Source organism: Esox lucius, chromosome 1 (genome assembly GCF_011004845.1).
Source record: "Esox lucius isolate fEsoLuc1 chromosome 1, fEsoLuc1.pri, whole genome shotgun sequence".
NCBI lineage: Eukaryota > Metazoa > Chordata > Actinopteri > Esociformes > Esocidae > Esox > Esox lucius.
The window spans coordinates 42,708,820-42,725,207 of NC_047569.1; the positions used below are offsets into that span (position 1 = coordinate 42,708,820).

Sequence of the window (16,388 nt, forward strand, 5' to 3'; positions counted from 1 at the left end):
AAGTTGTTTGGTGTTCAACGAATGGATGCCAAGGTTCCATGTTTTACAATATTCGTGTAACATGGTGTTTTTCCACAAGCACAGAGTTACACGTGAGAGACATGCTTTTTGTGTAAGATATAAAGAAGGGGTATAGGGACTTATGATTTTGGAGAGTTTTAGCCCATTTATAATTTTAACAAGAGATGGGCATTACGATGATATCTGCCCTGTAGTAATGGCCCCTTAAAACCACTATTACAAACTGTAATATATGCAGGTTGAAAATCATACCATGTTCAGCGGTTTGTAGTCCAACACAGCAATACAGCAAACTAACATCGCATGAGCAATGCTATTATTTTGAAGGAAGAGTCATGGCCAGGGCCAATAACACATTACGCAAAAGTGGATTGTGTCGCGGTTTGGGTTTTAAAATATTGTTATAAATAAAAACATGGTTTTAGGCACATGTGTATGTATGAGCAATGCTGAGTTTTGTAATAAAAATGGTTGTTTTAAGTAAGCATTAACTTTTGAGTTGCAATATATGGCAAAACGTTACAAAGTTACCCGCCAGGTAGCTTATAAATTTGCATGAACAACAACGAATTGTTGACAGGTCAGGATATGTTATTTCAGGTCATTAAAACATTCGTAAAGGCGTCTTTTGAAATTGTACAACAGGGATCAATGCGAGATTGTTTGCCACACATTGGTAGAAAATGTTTAATGATAGGCAACGTTGGTTACAAAAAAAAAAATACTGTAGTATCTGCATTCTCCTAATGACCAACTCTTGAAATCAGATTTGTGATTGCTGTATTACGGTCTTGTGTTTGTTAAATGTTGAACAGATTAATGGCGATATGGTGACAATCGGCAGCGTTTACATATAAGCAGATTAGTTTATCGTTAATATATAAAACTATATGACGTGATGTCACGGCTGAGCCGCGACAACAAATGAGAATGGCGGTTCTACCAGACAGGGTGTATCAATATATTTGGTTATAAACAATAATCAGAACTAAATACTTAAGTTTTATCCAGAATTTTTATCATTGCAGCCTGTATAGTTCTAACACAATTTGAATCTAACGTGAAGAACGATGACATGTAACCAATGACAAAGTTAAGAAGCGTGACTTGCTGGAGGCCCCCCGGCTGCGATGTAAAGACAAGTTACTTTATTTGAAGTAATTTATTTGAATTGTGCTGCAATTACAAACACTAACAAACGAGACATTTGAACTTTTTAAGAATGTGTAAATACATTTTACGATTGCGCAATCCATGCATTTTTAGCTGTCTTTCATATTGCCTGTTTAAATCTCCGGTTTAGGTTGAGCAGAATTAAATACCCGCCGTGTTTGGTAAACACATTTTTGGGCCTTCAAATCTTGGTAAGTAGACATTTGACATTATTGTTAATCAGCTTTAATTACCTGTATACGCTTGTTAATCCTATTTGTATTTAGACCAAGTGAACAGCATCTGTGTCAGTTGGACTGGGCGGTTGTGATCTTACAAAACCTGAGCAGATACTTTTTGTGTTTTTGTGTAATATTTACAGAAATGTTTAGGCTTGTTCTAAAGCAGGGGTGTCAAACTCAAATACCCAGTGAGCCAAATTGTAAAACCTGAACAAAGTCGCGGGCCAACATTAAACAAATTAACCTTTTAATATGGACCCAAACAAGTTTTGCTTTAACATTGAATATGGAACAAGCATCGCTTATTACCATACAATATATAATTTAATAGTGGAGACATGCAAAATCGAATTTCAAATGGAAAAACACATCAATGGCATTCATTTATTAAATAAATAAAATTTTAATAAAAATTGTATGCCTCTTTTCTATTTGCAGCCTTCTGATTTAAATACCAAAATAAACTTTTTCCACTGGCTATTAATTTTACAAATAAAATGATAATAAATCAATCAACCATTCAAACCCATGCCTTGTAGCAAGAAAAAGTGCATAAAGAAAACGTTAATTATTGCACACTGGTCTAATCTGATGTGCCCAAGCCAGATACCTGGCATCTCTTCTTGGATGCTAGTTCATCAATGTCTGGGCTCAAGCTCTGAGCTGAAGAAATCCTCAGTATCGAGCGAAGATGTTCATCAGTCAGTCGTCTCCTGTGAGTTGTTTTGGTCATCTTCATCGAGGAGAAAAGTTGCTCGCATAGATAAGTGCTGCCGAACATGGAGAGCATCTGAGCAGCTTGGGTGTGGAGTTGAGGCATTGTGTCAGGGATGAACCGTGGAAACTGTGCGGCGCCCACAGCATCATACTTTGACTTCAGCGTGTCGTTGCACTGGAGTTCAATCAGCTCCATTTGGATGTTGGTTGGTGCATTTTCCACATCAACTGCGAAGGGATTACTAAGCAGTTCAAACTTGCATTTCTGGGCATCGAAGTCGGCAAATCGCCGGCTAAACTCAGCGGCAACAACACCGAGTTTTTCGGAAATGGGTTTCCTTGCAGCATTGGATTCTCCCACAGGCACAGTTTAGTTTTGAAGGCCCTCACTGCAGCGTACATGTCTATGATGATGCGCCCCCGCCCCTGAAGTTGCAGGTTCAGCGCATCGAGATGGCTCGAGATGTCACAGAGAAAGGCCAGCTCACACAGGAACTTTTGCTCCCGGAGCTCTGCTGTATCCTTCCCTTTGGTTTCCAGGAATTGACATATTTCTTCACGCAGCTCGAAACATCTGTTCAGTACTTTTCCTCTGCTTAGCCATCTCACCTCTGTGTGATACGGCACGTCTGCCTATTCCGAACCACACTCCTCCAGAAAAGATTTAAACTGGCGGTGATTTAGACCTTTGGCTCTTATAAAGTTAACTACCTGTGTTACTGTGGTCATAACATGTTCCATCTTTAGGGCTTTGGCACACAGTGCTTCCTGATGTATGATGCAGTGGTAAACAGTTAGCTCACCTGCACAGTTTTCTTCCTGCATCTTCTCCCGAACCATGCCCACCAGTCCACTCTTTTTACCGCACATCGCTGGCGCACCATCTGTCGTTAATCCAACGAGTTTATCCCACGGCAGCTTTATTTCAGTTACACATTTGGAAACCTCCTCAAAGATTTCCTTTCCTGTGGTTGTGCCATGCATTGATTTGAATCCCAATAGCTCCTCCATAACACACAGATTTGAGTCCACTCCACGGATGAAGACAGACAGCTGAGCAGTATCAGATGCGTCGCAGCTCTCATCCACAGCGAGGGAGAACGCAACAAAATCTTTTCCCTTTTCCATCAGCAGGTCATACAGATTGGTGGCAAGATCACATGTGCGATCAGCTACTGTGTTCCTGCTCAGGCTCACGTTTGAAAATGCTTGTTTTTTCTCTGGGCATACGAGGTCACAAACCTTCATCATGCACTTTTACACGAACTCTCCCTCATTAAAGGGCCGGGCTGATTTTGCGATCTCTGCTGCCACTATATAACTAGCCTTTACAGCAGCCTCGCTTTGTGATGTGGCTTTTTTAAACATATTCTGTTGTGAAACCAAACTTCTTTTCATCTCCTCTACTTTCTGGCTCCTTTGAGTCATGTCCAGGTCCTTGTATTTGTCATGATGTTTCATTTCATAGTGTCGTCTAATGTTGTACTCCTTACTTACAGCCACGTTGACTCCACAAACAAGACAAACAGGTTTGTCTTTTACATATGTAAACAGATAATCTGCCTCCCACTCCAGAAAGCTCCTGTTTTCTGCCTTTCTTTTCGCCATTTTTGGGAAGGGTTAGCTCGCTGACAGTTGTAGCGTCTATGTTGCTATGACTACTGTCACAGAGGAGAGAGCGTTTCTGGGTCCTGTCCTGATTGGCGCGCGAAAACAGCAGAGCATTATGGGAAGACAGCAGAGCATTATGGGATTCGTAGTATTAGCGGTGAATGCGCTGTATAATACCGGCGGGCCAGCTCTAGTAGTAATTTGGTATTGTCTCGCGGGCCAAATATAAAATTGAACTTTTTGGTAACAATGCAAAACGTTATGTTTGGCGTAAAAGCAACACAGCTCATCACCCTGAACACACCATCCCCACTGTCAAACATGGTGGTGGCAGCATCATGGTTTGGGCCTGCTTTTCTTCAGCAGGGACAGGGAAGATGGTCAAAATTGATGGGAAGATGGATGGAGCCAAATACAGGACCATTCTGGAAGTAAACCTGATGGAGTCTGCAAAAGACCTGAGACTGGGATGGAGATTTGTCTTCCAACAAGACAATAATCCAAAACATAAAGCAAAATCTACAATGGAATGGTTCACAAATAAACATATCCAGGTGTTAGAATGGCCAAGTCAAAGTCCAGACCTGAATCCAATCGAGTATCTGTGGAAAGAACTGAAAACTGCTGTTCACAAACGCTCTCCATCCAACCTCACTGAGCTCGAGCTGTTTTGCAAGGAGGAATGGGTAAAGATTTCAGTCTCTCGATGTGCAAAACTGATAGAGACATACCCCAAGCGACTTACAGCTGTAATCGCAGCAAAAGGTGGCACTACAAAGTATTAACTTAAGGGGGATGAATAATTTTGCACGCCCAATTTTTCTGTTTTATTTTTGTTAAAAAGGTTTGAAATATCCAATAAATTTCGTTCTACTTCATGATTGTGTCCCACTTGTTGTTGATTCTTCACAAAAAATTACAGTTTTATATCTTTATGTTTGAAGCCTGAAATGTGGCAAAAGGTCGAAAAGTTCAAGGGGGCTGAATACTTTCTCAAGGCACTGTACATTGATAGTCATTGCTTCCTACCTATGAAGCTGTCGGCCTTGCCACGTGCTATGGGTTTTAAGGATTTGAAAAAAGGCTACTTTCCTTACAAGTTTAACATCAAGGAGAATGAGAACTATGCTGGCCCCCATCCGGAACCGCATTACTATGGTGTGAATACCATGATGGCTAAAGAAAAAGATGAGTTTTTGCAATGGTATGCAACTGTTTCCGGAGACCCCTTTGTCATGCAGGATGAAATAAAGGCTTACTGCGTGAATGATGTGGTCATCTAAAGAGAGGGTTGTATGCGCTATAGACTCGAGTTCCTGAAGTGTGGTGGTGTTGACCAATTCTGGTCAATTATGATTGCTTTGGCTTGCATAAAAGTATTTTGCAACAGATTCCTCACCAAGGACACCATTGCATTGGTCCCCTCAGACAACTACAAACGTTGTCAGAAGATATTCTCAAACAGCTCAATACAGTGGCTTGAATATGTGGCCTCCGATGAGAATATATCAATACAACACACCCTGAACAAGGGTGAAGTGAAAATCGGTGCCTACTGTGTTGATGGATATGCAGAACGCGATGGGTTGAGCACGGTCTATGAATTTCTATGTTGTTTCTGGCACTGTCACCCAAAGTGTCATTGTTCAACAAGCATCAATCCAGTGACAAAGATTCAGTACGGGTTGATGCACCAGCAATGGTTGACAAAGCTAGAGGCTTTGAAAGAACAACACAACGTACATGTTCAATACATATGGGAGTGTGAGTGGAATCAGCTTAAAAACACATCCGCAGATGTCAAAGCTTTCTTGAAGACCTTTGATGCTCCAGAGCGCCTTGACAATCAGGATGCTCTTTTTGGCGGTCGTACTAATGCGATTCATCTGAAGTTTACGGCTCCATAAGGGGAGACTATTCAGTATAACGATGTCTGTAGTCTTTACCCATTCAGCAACAAGAAAAAGACTTATCCGATTGGGCCTCCAGACATAATCTTTCGAGATTTCAAACCACTAGACACCTACTTTGGTATTGTTAAGGCTACGGTGTGTCCACCAAAAGGCCTTTATCACCCCGTTTTACCGCACAGGGTCGGTGGTAAGCTGTTCTTTCACTTGTGTAGATTATGTGCAGAGTCTGAAAACCAGTTAACTGATTGTTCACATACTGATTCAGAAATATCTTTAACTGGTACCTGGGTTTCTATTGAGCTGGTTAAGGCTGTTGAGAAAGGTTATCGCATTGTGGAAATATTTGAAGTCTGGGATTTCACTAGGACATCAGATGATCTTTTTGCGGATTACATGAGAACATTCCTGGCTTCCCGCCATCTGTGGTTGACGATGAGGCTAAAGACCAGTATATCCGTGAATATCATGAAAAGGAGGGTGTGCAGCTTGACAAGGAAAACATTGTTGTAAACAGTGCTAGGCGATCTTTAGCTAAATTGGCAATGAATAGTCTTTGGGGTAAGATGGGTGAGCGGACTAACCTTATGAACACAATGTTAATTACAGATCCGGAGGAGTTTAGCCACTACCTTTTTTCCAGTGAAATAGATGTTGGTTATTTCTCATTCATATCGGACATTGTTGCGATGGTACAGTGTCGTTACACAAAACAGACACCAATCAAACCACGTAACGGCAATAAAAATTTTCACAACCGCTTATGCTAGACTCGAGTTGTATTCACTCTTGGAAAAGTTGGATAGACGTGTACTCTACACAGACACTGATTCCGTGATCTTTGTCACATGCCTTGGGGATTGGGTGCCCCCACTGGGGCCATTCTTGGGTGACTTGACCGATGTTAAGTCACCGGATGGTGATAGCATAGCTCAATTTGTTAGTGGTGGGCCAAAGACATACGGTTACAAAACCATTAAAGGTCTGACCTGTCTCAAAGCAAAAGGCATTACGCTCAACAGCTACAACACAACCATTGTTAATTTGGAGATGCTGACATGACTGGTTGATAACTTTGTATGGGGGTGAGGGCGGTTATGATGATCATGTCCTTGCTAATGCAGACACAATTGCTAGAGATAAAAGAACATTCACGTTGAAAAACCGAGTAGTGTCTAAACGTTTCAGAGTTGTGTACAACAAGTGGGTACTGCTCCCTGATTACAGCACAAGGCCTTACGGGTACTAAACCACAGTCTAGGATGGACAGCGGTTTTGACCCACGACTACAACACCCATTCAGCTGTGTCATTAGTGGCCACAGTAACTCTGCTAAAACATATTTTGTGAAGATGTTGCTGGATAATGCTAACGTCGTTTTCTCAAAAGAAATTCAAAATATCGTCTGGGTTTATTCATGTTGGCAACCGCTGTATGACGAAATGTTGAAGGCGAGGGAGATTATTTTTATAGAAGGTCTACCAACATCACTGTGTGATGACAATCTGCTAACGATTCAGAAAAACAACCTTTTAATTATTGACGATTTAATGAAAAGTGCATCAGAGAGTTTGGAGATGGAGAGAGTTTTCACACAATATTCACACAACCGTAACCTGAGTGCAATTTACCTTGTCCAAAACATGTTTGTTAAAGGCAAATCTAGTAGAACTATTAACTTGAACACAAACTACCTCATCTTGTTTAAAAACCCCCGCAACAATCAGCAGATTAGCATTTTAGGCAGACAGATATACCCCGGTCTTTCTCGATACTTCATGGAGAGTTTTAAAGATGCAACACATCCGCCTTTTGGTTATTTACTTATTGACTTTAAAGCTACAACACCAGAAGACTACCACCTGAGAACAGGGCTATTTTCAGGGGATTGGCCTGTCGTGTAAGTTCCTAAGAAAGTTTGATCATGTCTAAAAGCATTCGTAGAAATTTACTACTTTTGAAGATGATATTTAAGGCACCGGCAAGTCAACGAAAAGTTATTTTAGAATCAGCATCCACCAACCTCATTCTATCACTCTGTGAAATAGCGCTTAATCTAAGGCGCGGAAATATACCCTTAACAGAATCGCAGCTCTGAAAAGTAAAGAGACAAAAAGACAAAATTATATACATGTCTAGAAAGAACACATCAGTCGCAAGGAAAAGAAAAACCATCAACCAATCTGGAGGTTTTCTACTGCCGTTACTAAGCGTTGCCATTCCCTTCCTAACCAGTCTAATTGCATCGAGACACGGTTAAACAACATGGATCATGCTCAGAAAATGTTTCTGGTGCCACAACATCAGTTAGAAAAACTGCGAGAATCCAAAACGACTAGCACTGATGTAAGACAATCTGTTGAAAATGATTTGGACTCATCGATTCGCAATATACTGTTGAAGCCTGATATGGATTTACATGAGAAAGCTAAAAGATACTCTGCCATTTTACCAAATTTTTTTACTGTTGTGCGACAGGGGGAGCTTGATACAAACACACTGACTTTAAGTCTACCTGGGTCTGAGACTGGGTCTGATGTATTAAACGTGGCTGAGACTAAGCAAACTGTTGACCGAAATGTTGACCTTGTTGATGACAGTTTGGATAATGTGCCTGTGAGGCATAGAAAGAATTTTGAATACATTCCCTTGGTAGCCTATGGGGCTTTCGGCCGGATTTCACTACTGGGACATTTTGGGTCCTAGATTCATTTCTGTAACAGATACAACCTATTATGATGTATCCTGGTAATAGCAACCCCTCTGGCTACAATAAAAACACATAAAAACAGACTTCTGGGTCACTATTTATAAAACTCATCTGTTTGAAAGGCAAAAAAAAAATTTCGGAAAACATTTCTGCCATTCAGCATCAAGATTCTTTTTTTAAAGCATTATGAGATTTTGTGTCAATGGTATTTCCTCATACTTTCATGCCTTTACTATCAAATTACACTGTAATTGGGTTGAAAATAATGAAATAATTATATAATAGAAGGTAAAAAAATATAGGCACCCCCAAAAAATGTGGTTCTTCAACCTAGAAATGAAACACTATAACATGAAAGATAATAACCCAATATAACGGTTCCTTTAGGTTTAATGACACAAAACGGCCAGCAGGTGGCAGCACTAGATCGCTAGTTACGTTTGGACTTATATATTTTATAAACTCCGAAAAATTACCAACTTCTTCCCAAAAACTCAAGAACATCCCCATATTATTTTGACTAAATATTAATTTTTATATCTTATATATAATAAAAACGATGTATTATGGTTCAAAACATCATATATAGTGATGTACACCCTTGTAATATCTATCCTTGTCTACAGATGAGCCTTTCTAAGATGCATTGGCAATGTCGTTGCCTGGTGAAAAGTTCTCATAGCAACCCAAACTATACAACTATACAACCCATATTATACACGGACAACCCCAATTATACACGGAACGCTTCACGAAAGTGGCTACAAATGATATACCATTGGAATCGGACGATTATGGCGAATCTATTTTTCAAAATATTTATGCAAATGAGCACTGTCCGCGATATCGCGGATGTCGACTTAGAATGCACCGGCCTAAAGATTTGACATCATGGAATTCAAATGGTGAATTCGTTTTCAAAGGAGAGATAATCAGGGGTTCCCACATGTTTGATCCTGTTAAAAGTTTGACAGCAACCAATAAAATTGCTGATGATAGAAGACCGTTGGGATGGGAGGTGTTTTTAGTGGCCATGGCATGTCTCAACATGCCTTTTACAACTATTCCAAATGCCCTTGTAAGATGTAAAATTAATTTGTATAAACAAACGTCTGGTGACACAATGGATGATTTAGCCACACACTCACCTACTGGTTTCAACTAACCAAAGCTTTCTTTGAACCCCCTACCCCGGACCCCATAAAATGGCATCCTTTTTAATGTGTTTTTATTTCATGCTTTTTTATCATTTGTGATCCATTGTCAAAGTGTATGTTTTACCTTGAATAAATGTTGTATGAAAAATACAATGTAAACATTGATGTGGTTTTACAAATGGTTTTATTTCTGAATAATAAAGTTGACAAACACGTGATTTGCTTTTCTATTTCTTCAACAACCAAGGCACAAATTAACCGATTCACAAGATTGAGCATGTTGTATGCAATCAAAGCTTATCACGCTTACTCTGGTACATCTTAGCTACAAACTTTGTGACTAGGACATCATTTTCTTGTAAATCATCAACATAAAAAGACATACCATCTTTATAACTCAGACCTTTTGTCATTAGATAGAGAAAGAACACTCAATGTTGCCCACACGTGGTTGAAACCATGTCCTGTACTTGTTTTGAACTGTATTCCACATTCTCACAGGTTTTCAGAAAGGCATTGATTGACTTGGGGAAAATATGTAAAATCCGGGGGGTTTCCAAAACTGTCATAAAACCTACCAATACCATCGTCTGTTATGTAAATAGCCAGCCAGTGCTCCCCAGGTTGATTGCTTGGGTGTGCATTAACAATCATCATCGATGCAACATCACGGACGGGCCCTCTAGGTAGTTGGTCACTTGCCAACACACCATAGAAATGGGTCCTAGATGAAAATTGGTTCACCACACTAGTCAACTCTGCGGATTTCATTTCCACACCATTTTCCTAATAGTAGTCAACCATGACTTGTCGCCGGTTTGACACTTCGATAATGGAGTCAAAGATTGAATAAACAACTAAATTAATTGTGTGGGGTAGTGGTTGTCTGAACCTCATCTCAAGTCGTACATTCCCTGACTTGATCAAGGATAGGTGCTGACCACACTCGTCATCGGGTGCGCAGTTGAATGCATGAAGGGCATAGCCGTGTAAGAAGTCCGACCTGTCAATAGCCAAGGCTTGGTCCTTTAGGTGTTTTCCTGAAGCTAAGGCCAATTGGTAAAATTCACGCACTGCTGACCCTGTTGTGGAATTTGGTTGGAATGGTTTGCTAGGAAATTGCTGACCATAGCCATAAACTCCAAATTATAATGTTTGAAATTAAATGGAATAAACTACCAGAAGATCTTAGACGTGCCCCAAAAGTATACATTTTTAAATCCAGGTTAAAAACACTTCTCTTTTCATGTGCCTATGACTGTTTAGCCTTATAGCTTTCCACTTTTAATCGTTAGCCTTATAGCTTCCCACTTTTAATCTATATATGTTTTCTTATTGTATTTTTTTATTATTATGATGTATTCATTTGCTTTGATGTTTTGATTTGAGTATTTGTTTTTATGTTATTGTACTTTCATACACTCACCTAAAGGATTATTAGGAACACCATACTAATACTGTGTTTGACCCCCTTTCGCCTTCAGAACTGCCTTAATTCTACGTGGCATTGATTCAACAAGGTGCTGAAAGCATTCTTTAGAAATGTTGGTCCATATTGATAGGATAGCATCTTGCAGTTGATGGAGATTTGTGGGATGCACATCCAGGGCACGAAGCTCCCGTTCCACCACATCCCAAAGATGCTCTATTGGGTTGAGATCTGGTGATTGTGGGGGCCATTTCAGTACAGTGAACTCATTGTCATGTTCAAGAAACCAATTTGAAATGATTCAAGCTTTGTGACATGGTGCATTATCCTGCTGGAAGTAGCCATCAGAGGATGGGTACATGGTGGTCATAAAAGGATGGACATGGTCAGAAACAAAGCTCAGGTAGGCCGTGGCATTTAAGCAATGCCCAATTGGCACTAAGGGGCCTAAAGTGTGCCAAGAAAACAACCCCACACCATTACACCACCACCACCAGCCTGCCCAGTGGTAACAAGGCATGATGGATCCATGTTCTCATTCTGTTTACGCCAAATTCTGACTCTGCCATCTGAATGTCTCAACAGAAATCGAGACTCATCAGACCAGGCAACATTCTTCCAGTCCTCAACTGTCCAATTTTGGTGAGCTCGTGCAAATTGTAGCCTCTTTTTCCTATTTGTAGTGGAGATGAGTGGTACCCGGTGAGGTCTTCTGCTGTTGTAATCCATCCGCCTCAAGGTTGTGCGTGTTGTGGCTTCACAAATGCTTTGCTGCATACCTCGGTTTTAACGGGTGGTTATTTCAGTCAAAGTTGCTCTTCTATCAGCTTGAATCAGTTGGCCCATTCTCCTCTGACCTCTAGCATCAACAAGGCATTTTCGCCCACAGGACTGCCGCATACTGGATGTTTTTCCCTTTTCACACCATTCTTTGTAAACCCTAGAAATGGTTGTGCGTGAAAATCCCAGTAACTGAGCAGATTGTGAAATACTCAGACCGGCCCGTCTGGCACCAACAACCATGCCACGCTCAAAATTGCTTAAATCACCTTTCTTTCCCATTCTGACATTCAGTTTGGAGTTCAGGAGATTGTCTTGACCAGGACCACACCCCTACATGCATTGAAGCAACTGCCATGTGATTGGTTGATTAGATAATTGCATTAATTGAACAGGTTTTCCTAATAATCCTTTAGGTGATTGTATATTTTTCTTTGTAAAGCACATTGAATTGCTTCGATGTATGAATTGTGCTATAGAAATAAACTTGCTTGCTTGCTTCTGTGTCTGTAACAAGGCCAAACATTGAAGGGTATGTAAAATTTGATCAGGGCCATTTGTGTGATTTCGGTTATCATTATGATTTAAAAAGGAGCCAAACATTCATTCATTCATCTTCTTCCGCTTATCCGGGGCCGGGTCGCGGGGGCAGCAGTCTAAGCAGAGATGCCCAGACTTCCCTCTCCCTAGACACTTCCTCTAGCTCTTCCGGGGGGACACCGAGGAGTTCCCAGGCCAGCCGGGTGACATAGTCCCTCCAGCGTGTCCTAGGTCTTCCCTCTGTGTCTCCTCCCGGTGGGACGGGCCCGGAAAACCTTCCCAGGAAGGCGTTCAGGAGGCATCCGGAACAGATGCCCAAGCCACCTCAGCTGACCCCTCTCGATTTGGAGGAGCAGCGGCTCTACTCTGAGCTCCTCCCGGGTGACCGAGCTTCTCACCCTATCTCTAAGGGATCGCCCAGCCACCTTGCGGAGAAAGCTCATTTCGGCCACCTGTATCCGGGATCTTGTCCTTTCGGTCATGACCCAAAGCTCATGACCATAGGTGAGAGTAGGAACGTAGATTGACCGGTAAAATCTATTTCTTCACCACGACAGACCGATATATCGACCACATTGCTGCAGAAGCTGCACCGATCCGTCTGTCAATCTCCCGTTCCACCCTTCCCTCACTCGTGAACAAGACCCCTAGGTACTTAAACTCCTCCACTTGAGGCAAGAACTCTCCACCAACCTGAAGTGGGCAAGCCACCCTTTTCCGACTGAGGACCATGGCCTCGGATTTGGAGGTACTGATTTTCATCCCGACCGCTTCACAGTCGACTGCAAACCGTCCCAGTGCATGCTGAAGGTTTGAAGGGGCCAACACGACAACATAATCCGCAAAGAGCAGAGATGAAATCATGTGGTCCCCAAACCTGACACCCTCCGGCCCCTGGCTGCACCTAGAAATTCTGTCCATAAAAATTACGAACAGAACCGGCGACAAAGGGCAGCCCTGTTGGAGCCCAACATGCACCGGGAACAAGTCTGACTTACTGCCGGCAATCCGAACCAAGCTCCTGCTTCGGTCGTAGAGGGACCTGACAGCCCTTAGCAAAGGACCCAGGACCCCATACTCCCGAAGCACCCTCCACAGGATGCCATGAGGGACACAGTCGAATGCCTTCTCCAAATCCACAAAACACATGTGGATTGGTTGGGCAAACTCCCATGAACCCTCCATCACCCTGTAGAGGGTATAGAGCTGGTCCAGTGGAGGAGCCAAACAACTATGTGATAATAAATGGCTTCATATGATCACTCTCCTTAAATAGCAGTCATTAGTGTCATTAGCATATGAATCGTCCCTATTAGCATGGACATTCTCCTCCACAGCATCACCATCCAGTCAGAGCATCAATTCATCTACTGGGTCGTCATCAAACTATATATAAGTCTAAAGAATTTTAAATACAAGAATGGGTTTGTTTTGAAGGTCTCATCATATAAAAAAGATATCTAAAAAAGAATATATATAAAAAGACGAGGTCTGAAATGAATGGGCTGTGAATGGCGTGTCTTTGCAGGTCTCTCCCAGGGTAGTGGGGCTATCTAGTTGCTTTCAATGCCAATGCATAGCTCTAATCTCCTAGACTACTAGGAGGGCTCTCCCAGGGGTTTTGGTGGGGCTATCAAGTTGATGTTGAACTGTTGAGTAGCCTATCATTTGTATTAGGTTTCAATAATAGCCTAATTCATTTGTTGAATGGTGGCGGCGTGAGGACATCGCAAGGCCCAGGATCTACCCAATATTTGAAAATTAACAGCCTAACATACATATTGCCGACAAGAACTCCTGCATATTGGAACACAATGTACAGTTGTCTAACTTCCATCAGAGATTGTGAAAACAACCCAGGAGTTGCCAACTATATCACCGACAGGAAGTGCTTGTAGGCGGCGTTGACACCATAAATACAGGGTTAGGGTTAACCCTAACCCATAAATACAGATGAGGGAAGCGGGGTGACCTCCGGGCTAGGCTAATGCAAACCCCCCATCGTCCTTCACTACCTAGCCTTTTCTTCCCTAACGTACGATCACTGGGAAACAAAATGGATGAAATACAACTAACAATCATCTCACAAAAAAGGATTATGGATTGCAGCGTCATTATTTTCTCAGAAAGAAGGCTTAATAACAACATACACGATAATGTAATCAAGCTGGAAGTATGCGCTGTCTTCAGACCGAATAGTGGAGGATTCCGGTAAAATCAGAAGAGGTGGCCTGTGCTTTTATGTGAAAGAGTGCATCCTGGTGCCATCGCTTCCCCAGGAAAACAGCACACATAGGACAGTCAACCTACTCTCATATAGAGGATACAGTGATGATGAAGGTCAACCTACTCTCATATAGAGGAAACAGAGATGATGATGGTCAACCTACTCTCATATAGAAGATACAGTGATGATGATGGTCAACCTACTCTCATATAAAGGATACAGTGATGATAATGGTCAACCTACTCTCATATAGAGGATACAGTGATGATAATGGTCAACCTACTCTCATATAAAGGATACAGTGATGATGATGGTCAACCTACTCTAATATAGAGGATACAGGGATGATGATGGTCAACCTACTCTCATATAAAGCATACAGTGATGATGATGGTCAACCTACTCTAATATAGTGGATACAGTGATGATAATGGTCAACCTACTCTCATATAAAGGATACAGTGATGATAAGGGTCAACCTACTCTCATATAAAGGATACAGTGATGATAAGGGTCAACCTACTCTCATATAGAGGATACAGTGATGATGATGGTCAACAATCCTCATGAAGATATGACATCTGTATCCATTTGATATCAATCATTCCCATGACGATATGACATCTGTAACCGTTTTATTTCAATAATCCTCATGAAGATATTACATCTGTAACCATTTGATATCAATAATCCTCATGAAGATATGATATCTGTAACCATTTGTTTTAAGTGTATGGTTAGATGTTCTGCAGTTACATAGGTTGCTAAGTTCTAGCCACATGACATTCTGCTAGGTTCTAGCCACATGACTCTCTGTTAGGTGCTAGCCTCATGACTATCTGCTAGGTTCTAGCCACATGACTCTCTGCTAGGTTCTAGCCACATGACTCTGTTAGGTGCTAGCCACATGACTATCTGCTAGGTTCTAGCCACATGACTCTCTGTTAGGTGCTAGCCACATGACTTTCTGCTAGGTTCTAGCCACATGACTCTCTGCTAGGTTCCAGCCACATGACTCTCTGCTAGGTGCCAGCCACATGACTATCTGCTAGGTTCTAGTCACATGGCTCTCTGCTATGTTCTAGCCACAAGACTCTCTTCTAGGTTCTAGCCACATGACTATCTGCTAGATTAACTAGCCACATGACTCTCTGCTAGGTTCAAGCCACATGACCCTTTGCTGGGTTCTAGCCACATCACTGCTAGTTTCAAGCTACATCACTCTCTGCTATGTTCTAGCCCCATGACTCTGCTACTGTAGGTTCTAGCCACATGGTAGACAAATCCAGTCATGTTTTACTGGGATATCAAAGACATTTTAAATAAGCATAATTTGCAAAAGTCGTCTACAGTGGAGAGGGCATGTCGAGAACAGGCACATGTACACATGATGTGATCAGAACATAACATATCATCAACTCTGTTTTGGGATGTTTGTGTGTGTGTTTCTGCGTATCTGCGTTTATGCGTGTTTGGGTGTTTGTGTGTGTGTTTGTTTGGGTGTGTCTCTTACCTTTCTTGTCCCCAAAGAACAGCGTCTGCTGTGTCGGGTTGGACCACTGGAGGGAAGTGTTGTCGTTGTATTCCACTCTGCAGGTCATGTTGACCGTACCCCCCTCGGTCACTGTCATATTTTGGGTCAGGGGAAACTGGCCTGATGACCCTGGAGAACAGAGAGAGAAGACCACTTTCATTGGTCCATTTACCACAGAGATCTATCTCCAAAACACAAAGACCCTATCACACCCAGCAGAGAGGGACTTCAGATTATGTTGTCATTTATTTATGAGAGCGGACAAAGTGACTTTACAAAATAAAGAGTCTAATAAACAATGCGTCACACAATATTCCTAGATTTCCGTTCTTAGTACTCCCTAATTACTGATTTTTAG

The 16,388-nt window shown here is 41.7% G+C and overlaps 1 protein-coding gene across 3 annotated transcripts in view; it reads right to left on the bottom strand.

The window, feature by feature from the left end:
- cadm2b (cell adhesion molecule 2b) overlaps nucleotides 1-16,388 on the bottom strand; it is a 361,274-nt gene that overhangs the window by 107,660 nt on the left and 237,226 nt on the right. For all 3 annotated transcript variants that reach the window (XM_034293120.1, XM_034293119.1, XM_034293116.1), the window contains one exon: nucleotides 16,010-16,159. In XM_034293120.1, coding sequence (XP_034149011.1) covers nucleotides 16,010-16,159 — 150 coding nt within the window. The remainder of the gene's footprint in view (nucleotides 1-16,009; nucleotides 16,160-16,388) is intronic.